The sequence below is a fragment of the Hyperolius riggenbachi genome, chromosome 4, assembly GCF_040937935.1.
Source record: "Hyperolius riggenbachi isolate aHypRig1 chromosome 4, aHypRig1.pri, whole genome shotgun sequence".
Classification (NCBI taxonomy): Eukaryota; Metazoa; Chordata; class Amphibia; order Anura; family Hyperoliidae; genus Hyperolius; species Hyperolius riggenbachi.
Window position 1 is genome coordinate 398,425,592 of NC_090649.1, and position 13,755 is coordinate 398,439,346.

A 13,755-nucleotide genomic window follows, 5' to 3' on the forward strand; every position below is an offset into this window, starting at 1 on the left:
TTTTGACAGCTTCAGCTGTGGCTACAAACAGGAAGTGCAGGCTGACCCGGAAAGACTTCCCATTTAAATATCTGCGGAAGAAAAAACGCGCACGCAATCGCCGCATAACTCATTTTTACAGGTGTTTAGTGTTCTTTCTATACCTTCCAGTATAGCAAAAACGCCCCCAAAATGGTACAAGCACTGCTTTGCCGACCGCAAAGTGGACGTAACACGCTGAACCTTCTCATAGAGATTCATTGCACAAGCATTTTGTGAGCGATTTTGAAAATCACCTGTGCTTGAAAATGTATGATGACAATATTTTATTTGGAAATAAAGGTACATTGTTTTAGTTTTACATCCATTGCTAATTTTTAGCCCATACATTTATAATACTATGCCCTCTTGACATACATATTCATTTTTTTTATTCCCTAAAATCAGTAGGTGTAAATGTACTATTTGGCCACAAGATGTCCGCGCTAAGCAAATCCCTATGTAGCATACAAGTATGCTACATAGCAAACAATGGCCTCGATTCATAAAAATGTGTTCGGAGAAGTAAATCAGTGCGGGGAAACTCCGCGCTCGGTATTTCAGACTTCTGGGTGGGCATTCATAAAATGTTGCCAGTTGCGATAGCAGAGCGGAGATTTCCCGCTGTAGGCAGGCGGTAGGCTGTCGGGAGCCTTGCGGAAACACAGGAGCTGGCTGAGTTCCTCAGTGCGCTGCTCTCTCTGCTGCTGCTTGGGAGGTCTGTCCCATTGACTTACACATACTCCGCACGCTTTTCGCTACATCCGAGCAAGCAGAATTTCCCCTCCGCATACCGCTTGCTCTAATTTTTATGAATGGACATTTTGCTACATTTCCGCCTAGAATTGCCGCATAAGGCGGTGATTTATCACTCTGCTCAGGAATGTCAGCTCTGCATGCGGAAACAGCCTTTATGAATACACATTTTGTTCAGTGTTCGGTAAAGTCGGCTGTTTTCAGCATTTCCGCATGCGGGAATGCTTTATGAATCGATGCCAGTGTATTGCTACATTGTAACTAGGGAAGTGATGCAGGCTTCAATGGATGCCTGTTCACGGATGGCCTGCAGGGAGATTAATGAATAGGAACGAAGATTCATAAATCTAATGATCGGTGGCGGAAAGCAGCGGAAATCCATGGCGGAAGGAAGCGCGGCGGCTCAATTTAAAGAATAAGCACTGTTTTTCAACAAAAACAGTGTTTATTCTCGGCGGACATGTACGGATTGGCACAGGGGACTTTTGTCCCCTGCAGCCAATCCCCCCTGCTAGCAGCAACATCCCAATCGCGGGCATTTGCCCACACGATTGCATGCAAACACCCGCAAACTGCAGGGATGTGACTAGCGTGTCCCTGCGGCTGAAGCAGCTGCTACTGCGGACGTGAGGCTCACGTCTGCGTGGCATAAATGGTTTAACAGAAGACAAAACATGTTATCCTAGGTGAAAACTTGGGAGACAGGAGAAAAAGTGATTTGAATAATTGATCCATTGAAAGCGGCTGTTTCTTTCTGGATGAATACTGTGGTTACCGCTTTCTATTCAGATTCTCATTTAGCTCAGCTACTTTAAAGTGTAACTGTCGGATATAAAAAATAAAGAATTGATTTTTTTATTTATCTGGTAAACAAGTCATAAGGATGACAACCAGGCTATCCAAAAGTTAAAATCACTATTACTTTTCTTGATGAATGATGATAAATGATCATTCCCCAGTTTACCTGACTCTAATTTGGTACACACAAAATTTGGTACGCACAAAGGAAGTTGCAGGGCATGCTGGGTTGTCCTTTTTTGCTTCTCTACTTTCCCCTCAGACTTAACTAATGCAGCCTGATTGGCTGAAATCTCTTTCCCCCCGTTTTCCCCTCCCACACCTCTGTTCCTCTCTGATTGGCCAATATTTCTCATGCTGAGACAATGCACTTTCTATAGTGGAGGGCAGGCAAATGCATCACAAAGCATGGGAAAAGCATTTAAAAAAAAAAAGCTCATTAAATCGCTCAGCGTTTGCGATAGCGCTGGCGATTTATAATGTGAACAAGTTCGTGTTCGCCGTTCGCGAACGGCAAATTCTATGTTTGCGACATCTCTATTGCTTAGTCACCTACACTGCACAGAAGTAGCCAGGTAATCCTAGGTGTCTGTGTTTGCACACAGCTTAATCTGGTGTACGTGCATTGTGCACATGGATACATTCGCTAGCTCCCTTGTGCGATTGGTATGATGCGCTATCTGTCCCATGAGAGGACTTCAGAATGTGTGCTCCTAATCCCTAGATAGGTTTGATGCAATGAATGTTTGCATGTTTGCACTATGCATGTTACAGGGCTAGAGTTAGGACACCTACGATTACCTGGGTACTTCTGCACAGTGTAGGTGACTAAGCAAGAGAATGCATTCTTTTGTGAACAAAGACCCTGGCTTTTAACTTAGCTGTAGGGATAACGGTGGTGCCTGGATGAGTGAATCTGTAAATGGATTTGTTTTAATATTTGCATGCGAGTGTGCGAAGGGTTAATTGTTTTTAGCCTCCATATACCTCTCACCTCGGGTTCCCTTTAAACAGCCATTGTCTAGTATGGCTGTCTCTATAACACACAAGGTAAAACGTAAAAAAAACCTGTACTGAAAAAAGTTCCCCCGGGGGCTTCCCCTAGTAGTTCCCCTATCAAGGCTTCCCCCGTCCTCCTGTGTCCCACGGCGGTCTCGCTGCAGCCCTCGGAACGCACAGGCGACAAATCCGACAGCCTGTGCAATATTTACCTTTTCGGGCTCCAGTGGGGGCGCTGTTGCGGCTCTTCTTATGGAGAAAGGCGAAAATAGCCGATCTCCGTCGGGTCCGCTCTACTACGCAGGCGCAGGAGACTTGCGCCTGCACAGTAGAGCGGCCCAACGGAGATCGGCTATTTTTGCCTATCTCCGTGGGAAAAGCGGATACTGCGCCTGCACTGGAGCCAAAAGGTAAATACTGTATTTACATCGCCGCCGCTCCGGGAGGATTTTCTTCGCCGTGGGACCGAGGAGGACGGGGGAAGCCTCAATAGGATCCAGAGGCTTCCCCCACCCTAGGTGAGTACCCCCCCAGGGGAGTTTTCTTCATTACAGATTTTCTTTAACCTCCTTAGCGGTAACCCCGTGTGTGACACGGGGTAAGCCGCCGGAGGGTGCCGCTCAGGCCCTGCTGGGCCGATTTTAATAATTTTTTTTTTGCTGGACGCAGCTAGCACTTTGCTAGCTGCGCCAGCACTCTGATCGCCGCCGGCCCCTTTGCGATCGCCGCTATCTGCTGCGGCGCGGGCCCCCCCCCCCCTCCAGACCCCAGCGCTGCCTGGCCAATCAGTGCCAGGCAGCGCCGAGGGGTGGCCCGGGACTCCCAATGACGTCCCGACGTCAGTGACGTCGGTGACGTCATCCCGCCCCGTCGCCATGGCGACGGGGGAAGCCCTCCAGGAAATCCCGTTCTTTGAACGGGATTTCCTGATCGCCTATCGCCGGAGGCGATCGGCGGGGCTGGGGGGATGCCGCTGAGCAGCGGCTATCATGTAGCGAGCCCTCGGCTCGCTACATGATAAAAAAAAAAAAAAAAATAAAAAAAACTGTTGCGCTTCCCCCTGGCGGTATTTTTCATACCGCCAAGGGGGTTAAATAACTAAAATATGTATAGTTTTCCTGGGATAATTATTTCTCCCACAAAAAACTACATTTCCTTTAAAGAGAACCCGAGGTGGCTTGTAAGAATCCTATTAGCACACAGAGGTTGGGTCTACATATAATGCCCAGCCTCTGTTGCTATACTGTTTCCCCCCAGGCCCCCCCCCCCCCCCCCCTGCACTCTGCTGTCCCCCATAAATCAAACGGCGGGCTAGCAACACACAGCGTGTCGATAGCAGGCTGTTTACCTCTGCACTGTCACTCTCGCCACTCTCCCGCCTCCTCTATAAAGCCGCTCCCCGCCTGCGTCCCTTCCCTCCAATCAGCGGGGAGGGAAGGGACGCAGGCGGGGAGTGGCGGCATAGAGGAGGCGGATGAGAGGTGAGAATGACAGTGCAGAGGTAAACAGCCAGCTATCGACACTAGAGTTGGGCCGAACGGTTCGCCTGCGAACGGTTCCACGCGAACTTCAGTGGTTCGCGTTCGCGTCCCGCATGCGAACTTTTGCGGAAGTTCGGTTCGCCCCATAATGCACCCTGAGGGTCAACTTTGACCCTCTACATCACAGTCAGCAGGCCCAGTGCAGCCAATTAGGCTACACTAGCCCCTGGAGCCACTCCCCCCCTTATAAAAGGCAGGCAGCGGCGGCCATTACGCTCACTCGTGTGCCTGCGTTAGTGAGAGTAGGGCGAGCTGCTGCAGACTGTCTCTCATAGGTAAAGATTAGTTAGGCTTAGCTTGTTCCTTCCTGGCTGCATACCTGTTCTGTGAACCCACCACTGCATACCTGTACTGTGAACCCACCACTGCATACCTGTTCTGTGAACCCACCACTGCATACCTGTTCAGTGAACCCGCCACTGCATACCTGTTCAGTGAACCCGCCACTGCATACCTGTTCTGTGAACCCACCACTGCATACCTGTTCTGTAAACCCACCACTGCATACCTGTTCAGTGAACCCACCACTGCATACCTGTTCAGTGAACCTGCCACTGCATACCTGTTCTGTGAACCCGCCACTGTATACCTGTTCTGTTCAGTGAACCCGCCACTGTATACCTGTTCAGTGAACCTGCCACTGCATACCTGTTCTCTGAACCCGCCACTGTATACCTGTTCTGTTCAGTGAACCCGCCACTGTATACCTGTTCAGTGAACCCGCCACTGCATACCTGTTCTGTTCAGTGAACCCGCCACTGTATACCTGTTCTGTTCAGTGAACCCGCCACTGTATACCTGTTCTGTTCAGTGAACCCGCCACTGTATACCTGTTCAGTGAACCTGCCACTGCATACCTGTTCTGTGAACCCGCCACTGTATACCTGTTCTGTTCAGTGAACCCACCACTGTATACCTGTTCTGTGAACCCACCACTACATACCTGTTCTGTTCAGTGAACCCGCCACTGTATACCTGTTCTGTTCAGTGAACCCGCCACTGTATAACTGTTCAGTGAACCTGCCACTGCATACCTGTTCTGTTCAGTGAACCCGCCACTGTATACCTGTTCTGTTCAGTGAACCATATGGGCTGTAAAGCCACCAAAACCTGCACTCTCGCCATGGTGCGCACCAGTCCAGCAAGGCCGTCACTACACAAACAGCTGTTTGCGGTGCTTCACACGGTGAGTTTGGTGTGTCAGTGTGAAGCAGTACCTTAATTACACTACCTGATTGATGTATACACATGCAAGATGTTTTAAAGCACTTTAGGCCTGTCATTTAGCATTCAATGTGATTTCTGCCCTTAAAACGCTGCTTTGCGTCAAATCCAGATTTTTTCCCGGGACTTTTGGCATGTATCCCACTCCGCCATGCCCCCCTCCAGGTGTTAGACCCCTTGAAACATCTTTTCCATCAGTTTTGTGGCCAGCATAATTTTTTTTTTTAATGTTCGCATCCCCATTGAAGTCTATTGCGGTTCGCGAACTTTTACGCGAACCGAACCTTCCGCGAAAGTTCGCGAACCCGGTTCGCGAACCTAAAATCGGAGGTTCGGCCCAACTCTAATCGACACTCTGCATGTCGCTAGCATGCCGTTTGATTTATGGAGGACAGCAGAGTGCAGGGGGGATCTGGGGGGAAACAGTATAGTAACAGAGGCTGGGCATTATATGCAGACCCAGCCTCTGTGTGCTAATAGGATTCTTACAAGCCACCTCGGGTTCTCTTTATAGAGCTACAAAACCTAAAAAATTTGCTTGTGCTGATTAGCTCAGCACTGCACGCTTATTCTTACTACTCCTTGTTACTACTTTCTGTTGGCAAAGGTATGTGAAGTGTCAGAATCAGGATCAGTTTTTTTCACCAAGCATGACTGGGTTTCGCCCGGAATTGGTTTTGGCCCAAACAGGAAACATACTGTACAGGGCTGAAAGTAGTAAGACATTACACAATAAGCAGCAAAGTGTCAGTGAAGAGACAGTGAATCAATAATCAGTTAATCATAACAACAGCCAGGGGACAGATTCAATAGTGGCATAATAGAAAGACCTTAGGGGTGTCCTCTTATTGCGAGGTATTTGTCTCTCTTGTCACCCAGGAACCCAGTTCAACTTTCTATTTCCAGTAGATCTGTGGCTCTGGCTCCATACTGACACACACAAGTTGGTGTTTACATAACCCGCTTAACACTTGTAAATAGGGGCATTAAAAATTAATGTGCGTACACATGCACAATTACTATCACCAGCAGGGATTGGAACTTGATCCCTTGGGTGATGGTTTGGGGCTGTATTTTGTTTATTGCTATGGATGGGGGTGCACAGTTGATGGCATGGCGCATGATGCTCTGTCACTTGGGCTGCCATGCAAAGGCTAGATTCTCGTCAGAGGTTCCCCAACCTGCGCCTTGGATGAAAGTCCTCTAGCCTGCAAGCACGGAGCTAGGGGGGTCGGGGTAGGACACATGCCCCCGGGCGCTATGTCCCCAAGGGCGCCCAGCTGAGCTGCTGTTTTTTTGTTTTTTTTTTTGGGAGGGGAGCAGCGCAGAGAAGAGGGAGAGCTATGGGCACAGTGGGGAAGGGCAGACATCTCCCCTCCCTTCCCTCACCTTAGGGGGCTCTCCCTGGCTCGCTCTCCCCTCCAGAAGTAATGTCCGGGTGGCTGGCAGCGGCGGGCGGGACTTACCTCCGTCTCGCTCCAGCGCCGGAAGTTCGGGTGCCGCAGCCGCTGCTCTGGTCTGGACCAGACCAGAGTAGCGGCAAATCCATTCCACGCTGCAACGAGATGCAGGCAAGTTCCGCCCGCCGCTGCCAGCCACCCGGACATTACTTCTGGAGGGGACAGCGAGGGAGGGAGAGCCCCCTAAGGTGAGGGAAGGGGGGGGAGATGGCCCCCCTTCTCTACCGCTGCTCACAGTTCTCCCTCCACTGCACTGCTCCCCTGCTGGGGGACACACCTGACTACCTATTCTGGGGACATATACCCCCTGACTACATATACTGGGCACATATACCCCCTGACTACATATACTGAGCACATATACCACCTGACTACATATACTGGGCACATATACCCCTGGCTACATATACTGGGCACATATACCCCTGGCTACATATATACTGGGCACATATACACCCTGACTACATATACTGGGCACATATACCCCCTGTCTACATATACTGGGCACATATACCCCCTGACTACATATACTGGGCACATATACCCCCTGACTACATATACTGGGCACATATACCCCCTGACTACATATACTGGGCACATATACCCCCTGACTACATATACTGGGCACATATACCCCCTGACTACATATACTGGGCAAATATACCCCCTTACTAAATATACTGGGCACATATACCCCTGGCTACATATATACTGGGCACATATACCCCCTGACTACATATACTGGGCACATATACCCCCTGACTACATATACTGGGCACATATACCTCTGGCTACATATACTGGGCACATATACCCCTGCCTACATATACTGGGCACATATACCCCTGGCTACATATACTGGGCACATATACTTCTGACTACCTATTCTGGAGACATATACCCCTGACTACATACACTGGGGACATATACCCCTGACTACCTATTCTGGGGACATATACCCCTGACTACATACACTGGGGACATATACACCTGACTACATATACTGGGCACATATACCCCTGGCTACATATACTTGCACATATACCCCTGGCTACATACAGTATACTGGGCACATATACCCCTGGCTACATATACTGGGCACATATACCCCTGGCTACATATACTGGGCACATATACCCCTGGCTACATATACTTGGCACATATACCCCTGGCTACATATACAGGGACATATACCTCTGACTACATATACTGGGACATATACCCCTGTCTACATTTACTGGGACATATACCCCTGCCTACATATACTGGGACATATACCCCTGCCTACATATACTGGGACATATACCCCTGCCTACATATACTGGGGACATATAACCCTGCCTACATTTACTGGGCACATATACCCCTGGCTACATATACTGGGCACATATACCCATGGCTACATATACTGGGCACATATAACTCTGACTACATATACTGGGCACATATACCCCCGGTTACATATACTGGGCACATATACCCCTGACTATATATACTGGGCACATATTATACCCCTGGCTACATATACTGGGCACATATACCCCTGGCTACATATACTGGGCACATATACCCCTGGCTACATATACTGGGCACATATACCCCTGACTACATATACTGGGCACATATACCCCTGGTTACATATACTGGGCACATATACCCCTGACTATATATACTGGGCACATATTATACCCCTGGCTACATATACTGGGCACATATACCCCTGGCTTCATATACTGGGCATATATACCCCTGGCTACATATACTGGGTACATATACCCCTGGCTACATATACTGGGCACAAATACCCCTGACTACATATAGAATCAGAATCAGAATTTATTTCGCCAAGTACAACGGTGGGTTGTACCCAGAATTGGTTTTGGCGCATACAGGGTCGTTGATGAAAAACAAGAAAGAGCACGGTTAAGCATGGTACATACGTAGACATGGGACAGGCATACATAAGACAACATTGCAGCTTGTGCGTACAATTAAGCAGAGCGACGTATACAGTTAAGCATGGTACATACATATAAGCAATAGAAGCAAAATAAAAAGCAAAAACAGAGAGCATTTCAGCATTCATAAACAGTTAACAGTTAACGTAATACAAACATAGCAAAAAACATACACTAATAGCAGGAACAGAAAAGAGTGGGACTGGAGGAGCAGCCTGAGAGCTGATATGAGCGCTGCCATTTTCGGCACTGGACGCTACACAGCGACACGCTCCCAACAAGACAGGTGCTACCAATTGTCCACGAAAGTAGAGAGAAAGCTGAGGGGGATCATGATGGAGGCGGACAGCAGAGTTCACTTGAGCCAGGTTGCTTGAGGAGAAGCGCTCCTAATTTCATAGTCCGCACGGCTGAGTAGTGAGGGTGCAGACGCAGTGGGGGGCCCTTTGGTGCCAGTGGGCACCTATGCTGGGCAGCAGTGATGGGCGTGGGGCCTGGGGCCACCGGGCTGGGCAGCAGTGGTGGGCATGGGGCCTCGGCTGGGCAGCATTGGTGGACATAGGGCTGGGGGCACCCTGGCTGGGCAGCAGTGGTGGACAGGCCAGGGGCAGCATACCTCCTCTGTGTCTGCGATGGGGCAGCAACAGGCCCTCCATTTGCATGGTGGCAGCGTGGTCAATTCCATGGTGACTGGGGAAGCCGCTGCAGTCAGGCCTCCTCCGCACGTGAAGTGTGTCCCACGTGCCCTTGCTGGTATCATGGTCACAGCTCCTGGTCTGGGCACATATACCCCTGGCTACATATACTGGGCACATATACCTCTGGCTACATATACTGGGGACATATACCCCTGCCTACATATACTGGGCACATATACCCCTGGCTACCTGTTCTGTGGACATCTCTACCCCTGGCTACCTGTTCTGGGGACATCTATACCGCTGGCCACCTATTCTGGGGACATCTATACTGCTGGCCACCTATTCTGGGGACACCTATAGACCTGGGGGCTACCTATTTTTGGGGAACCACTGCTGTCAGATTGAGTGTATTTTGGGGAACTACTGCCAGGTGAGAGGTGTCTACCATATTAAAGGGACACTTAAGTCAAACAAAAAAAAATGAGTTTTACTCACCTGGGGCTTCCAATAGCCCCCTGCAGCTGTCCGGTGCCCTCGCCATCGCCCTCCGATTTTCCTGGCCTCGCCGGCAGCCACTTCCTGTTTCGGTGACAGGAGCTGACAGGCTGGGGACGTGAGTGATTCTTCGCGTTCCTGACCACAATAGCGCCATCTATGCTGCTATAGCATATATCATATGCCATATAGCAGCATAGAGGGTGCTAATGTGTCTGGGAACGCAAAGAATCACTCGCGTCCCCAGCCTGTCAGCTCCTGTCACCGAAACAGGAAGTGGCTGCCGGCGGGGCCAGGAGGAGCGGAGAGAGACGGCGAGGGTACCGGACAGCTGCAGGGGGCTATTGGAAGCCCTAGGTAGGTAAAACTCATTTTTTTTGTTTGACTTAAGTGTCCCTTTAAGGGGCATCTGCGTATTTATGTGAAATGCTGTTTATGTGCCTCATGACTGCTGAATTTGTCTTGTTGGGGGCCTCATGGTTACTGAATTTGTCTTGTTGGGGGCCTCATGATTTGTTGGGGGCCTCAAGATCGCTGAATTTGTCTTGTTGGGGGCCTCATGATTGCTGAATTTGTCTTGTTGGGGGCCTCATGATTGCTAAATTTGTCTTGTTGGGGGCCTCATGATTGCTGAGTTGGTCATGTTGGGGCCTCATGATTGCTCATGATTGCTCAATTTGTCTTGATGGGGGGGGGGGGCTCATGATTGCTGAATTTGTCTTGGAACATGCTGGAAGGTACATACTGAGGGAGGGTGGGTGAGCGTGAGCCTGCTAACTTCCTGTACATTTGGCTCCACCCATAACCAAGCCCACATTTAATATGTGGCAACGCCCCTTTTTTGGCATGGTGTGCTGTGCGTGCCGCACCCTTCACCTTAGGGGGCGCATTAACAGTATTTGTCCCCGGGCGCTGAAAGCCCTAGCTACGCCTCTGCTAGCCTGCATACTAGACTTTAGAAAGCTTCTCCATAACCTTAGCCAACACTGGAGATGGGCACCTGAGGAGGATGTCACACAGCCCGAATCAGATCAATAGAGCAAGCACTGTGATTACAGCGCAGATTTTGGGTGCAGCCTGTGCCCCCATAGGCCGTAATAGGAATTACGGCTATAGTGGCGCACAGTCAGTAACTTCGGCGCCGTCAGAAGACGGAGCTGAAGTTGCTTCTAAAAAATACTGTAATTTGCCTTCCAGCAATAGCTGGAAGCCGAATTACATTATTCCCCACTATCCACGTGGACCTAGAGGGGGAATAGTATTTAACGCCGCCAGGAACTTGTGCAGCAGTAGGATAAGCCATACCGGCTGTATCCTGCACCCAAGCCTCCCGGCGGCCAATTCATATGTATGCCAACAGAGTGTGGGGATCGTGAGGCATCTAATAAATGCAGGTGCTAATTTCCAGTATTCGGGCAGCCAGGCAGTGAGTTAGGCTCGTAATGCAGTGGTAGTAGCTAATTAGGGTCAGTGTTCAGTTTTAGGAAGGTGTGTTAGTGTTAGGCATCAAGGTGCGGGGGTTTAGTGATAGGCATTAGGTGGGGGGTGGTTAGTGTTAGGCACTAGGAGTGGAGGATTCTGGTGAGAGAGGTGGCTGAGTTAGTCACTAGAAAAATATCAGTAATTTCAGTGGCATAGCTAAAAAGCCGTGGGCCCCAGTGCAGTTTAGCATTGGGACCCCCCAAGCACGCTATAGATAACAATCAATACAACACTCCAAAACCAATCAAGGACGACCACAATGTCAGAGGTGCAAGAAGGGGATGGGAACTGTGTGTTAATGATCACTACTATTCAAATCAACTATATAAGTGAATATTTTCAGCATAGGACCAATAAAAGGCTAATACTGTGTTTGAGGGGTGGACCTCTCGGGGCCCCTCTAGCCCAAGGGCCCCAATGCGGTCGCTACCTCTGCACCCCCTATTGCTACACCACTGAGTAATTTAAATTACCAACATTTTTACTAGCAGCTCCACCTGGCACCCAACTTACGCAGTGGCGTCACAACATGTGTCGAAGTGCGCACAGCCTCCTACAGAAATAGCTATTCCATTATTTATTAAACAGCTATTAATGCAGTCCCATCTGCAGTCCTGAGCTGTTGTAATCTTGGATCTGTCACCGTTTCCTCTTGTGCTACCCGTGATTATGTGGTTCCTTTACCCCTGCTGCAGTCTGCATAACAAGTGAAATGACAGTTAAAGAGTACCTGAGACAAACTAAGTCTCAGGTTTTATACTTAACTGGGGATTCCTCCAGCCCCCTTGAAGCCAATTGATCCCCCGCCGTCTCCCCAGGCCCCTCCTGTCTCCCTGGATGGCCTGAGGGGGCTAGAGGAAGCCTCATGTAAGTTTAAAACCTAAGACATTCAATTCATCAAGCATTACCGCATTCGGTAATGCTGAAAACAGCTGAGTTAACGGAGCACTTAAGAAAATGTTAATTCATCAAAGCTGTTACCGAATGAGAAGCTGAAATGACAGAGCAATGAGATAAATTACCGACTTGTGCTCAACACATGTCAGCAAATGTCAGTAAATGTTAATTCATCAAGGTTACCACATTCGCTAGCACATTCGGTGTTTATCTCCAGTTTTCCCCTGTCGTTACAGGCTTCCAAAGCCTTCTGTGTGAATGTTTTCATGATTAACAGGAGCAGGCAGCCAATAGAAACAGCCCCTGTTCTCCTGCAAGTGCTGCTGATAGGTGCTGATAGGTCACACAGGCTTCTCCACACAAGCTTCCAGACCCCCCAGGCAGTGAGCAGAGAGAATGGGACAAAAGATATCCCCAGATGTCCTTCTGTGGTTTAACCCTTTGAGTCCCTGTTTGAATATGCAAAGATGCAAGTGGTGAAATCACCAAGCATGGCATTTGTAATGTCTCCAGGAAGTTTATCTACGTTGTGGCAAATAAGTAAAATGTTAAGAAACACTGATGGACAGATTCAGAGCAGCAGAGGCAGTATAAGTAACAGTAAATATAACACGTTTACATGTAAAGGGATGTCTGGATGCCTTCTATTGTTATCAGCTTGTAACAACACAGAGACATTCCAAGCTGCTCTGCACCACTCTGCTGTTATCTAACAGCCTTTGATGAACTGAAGCCCTAGTACTTCGGTAACTTAACGAACCTCTACCACATGTGTGAAAATATTGATGAATTAGCACAGTGAAGTGTAAAATACCGAATGCGGTATTTTAAGGACTGGGATTTTGTTATCGAACACCCTTTGATGAATTGAAGCCTTAGTTTGTCTCAGGTTTCCTTTAAAAAGCTACTGAACTGCTCTTTTTGTGTTGCCTACAAAAACTGTCTCTTTTTAAAAGCTTATGTTTTAAATACAGGTATTGGTTTGTTTAATAAACTTTAGTTCTACTTCATTATCAAAACCTCCAAATATTTAAAATATTTTGTTTTTGCATTTCAGGTTTTTGGTGGCCTTGTATGGATTTTGGTAGCTTCTACCAAACTGTATTACTTTGATATCATTCAAGGATGGGTGATGTTTGTCTCGGTTACGCTCTTTGTGACTACAACCCTTCTCTTGTTTCTGTACATTGCTGGTGCACATGGAGGAAAACCCGTCTGGACAACTATAGTAAGCTAAAAACTGATGCATGTTTACTAATACTGTAATAACTTTCATTTTTCCAGGAAACATAACTAGAGGTCAATATACAGCATTTTCAAATTATATTAGTCTTGAAGGCTTTCTCCAGGCACAGGCATTGTACCTAAACATCTAATAATAATAATAATAATAATAATAATAAAAAACATAAAATCTAACAGCCTATTAATCAGAGTTCTGAGCTGTTAGCTTTTTGCGTGAAATTAGGCTTCTGCAGCTACAAAT

At 48.3% G+C, this 13,755-nt stretch overlaps 1 protein-coding gene across 1 annotated transcript in view; it reads left to right on the plus strand.

Annotated features, from left to right (window-relative positions):
- The window catches only part of MAL (mal, T cell differentiation protein), a 61,206-nt gene that overhangs the window by 22,377 nt on the left and 25,074 nt on the right, over positions 1-13,755 (plus strand). Inside the window, exon 2 of the mRNA XM_068232261.1 lies at positions 13,327-13,497. Within this exon, the coding sequence (XP_068088362.1) occupies positions 13,327-13,497 (171 nt within the window). The remainder of the gene's footprint in view (positions 1-13,326; positions 13,498-13,755) is intronic.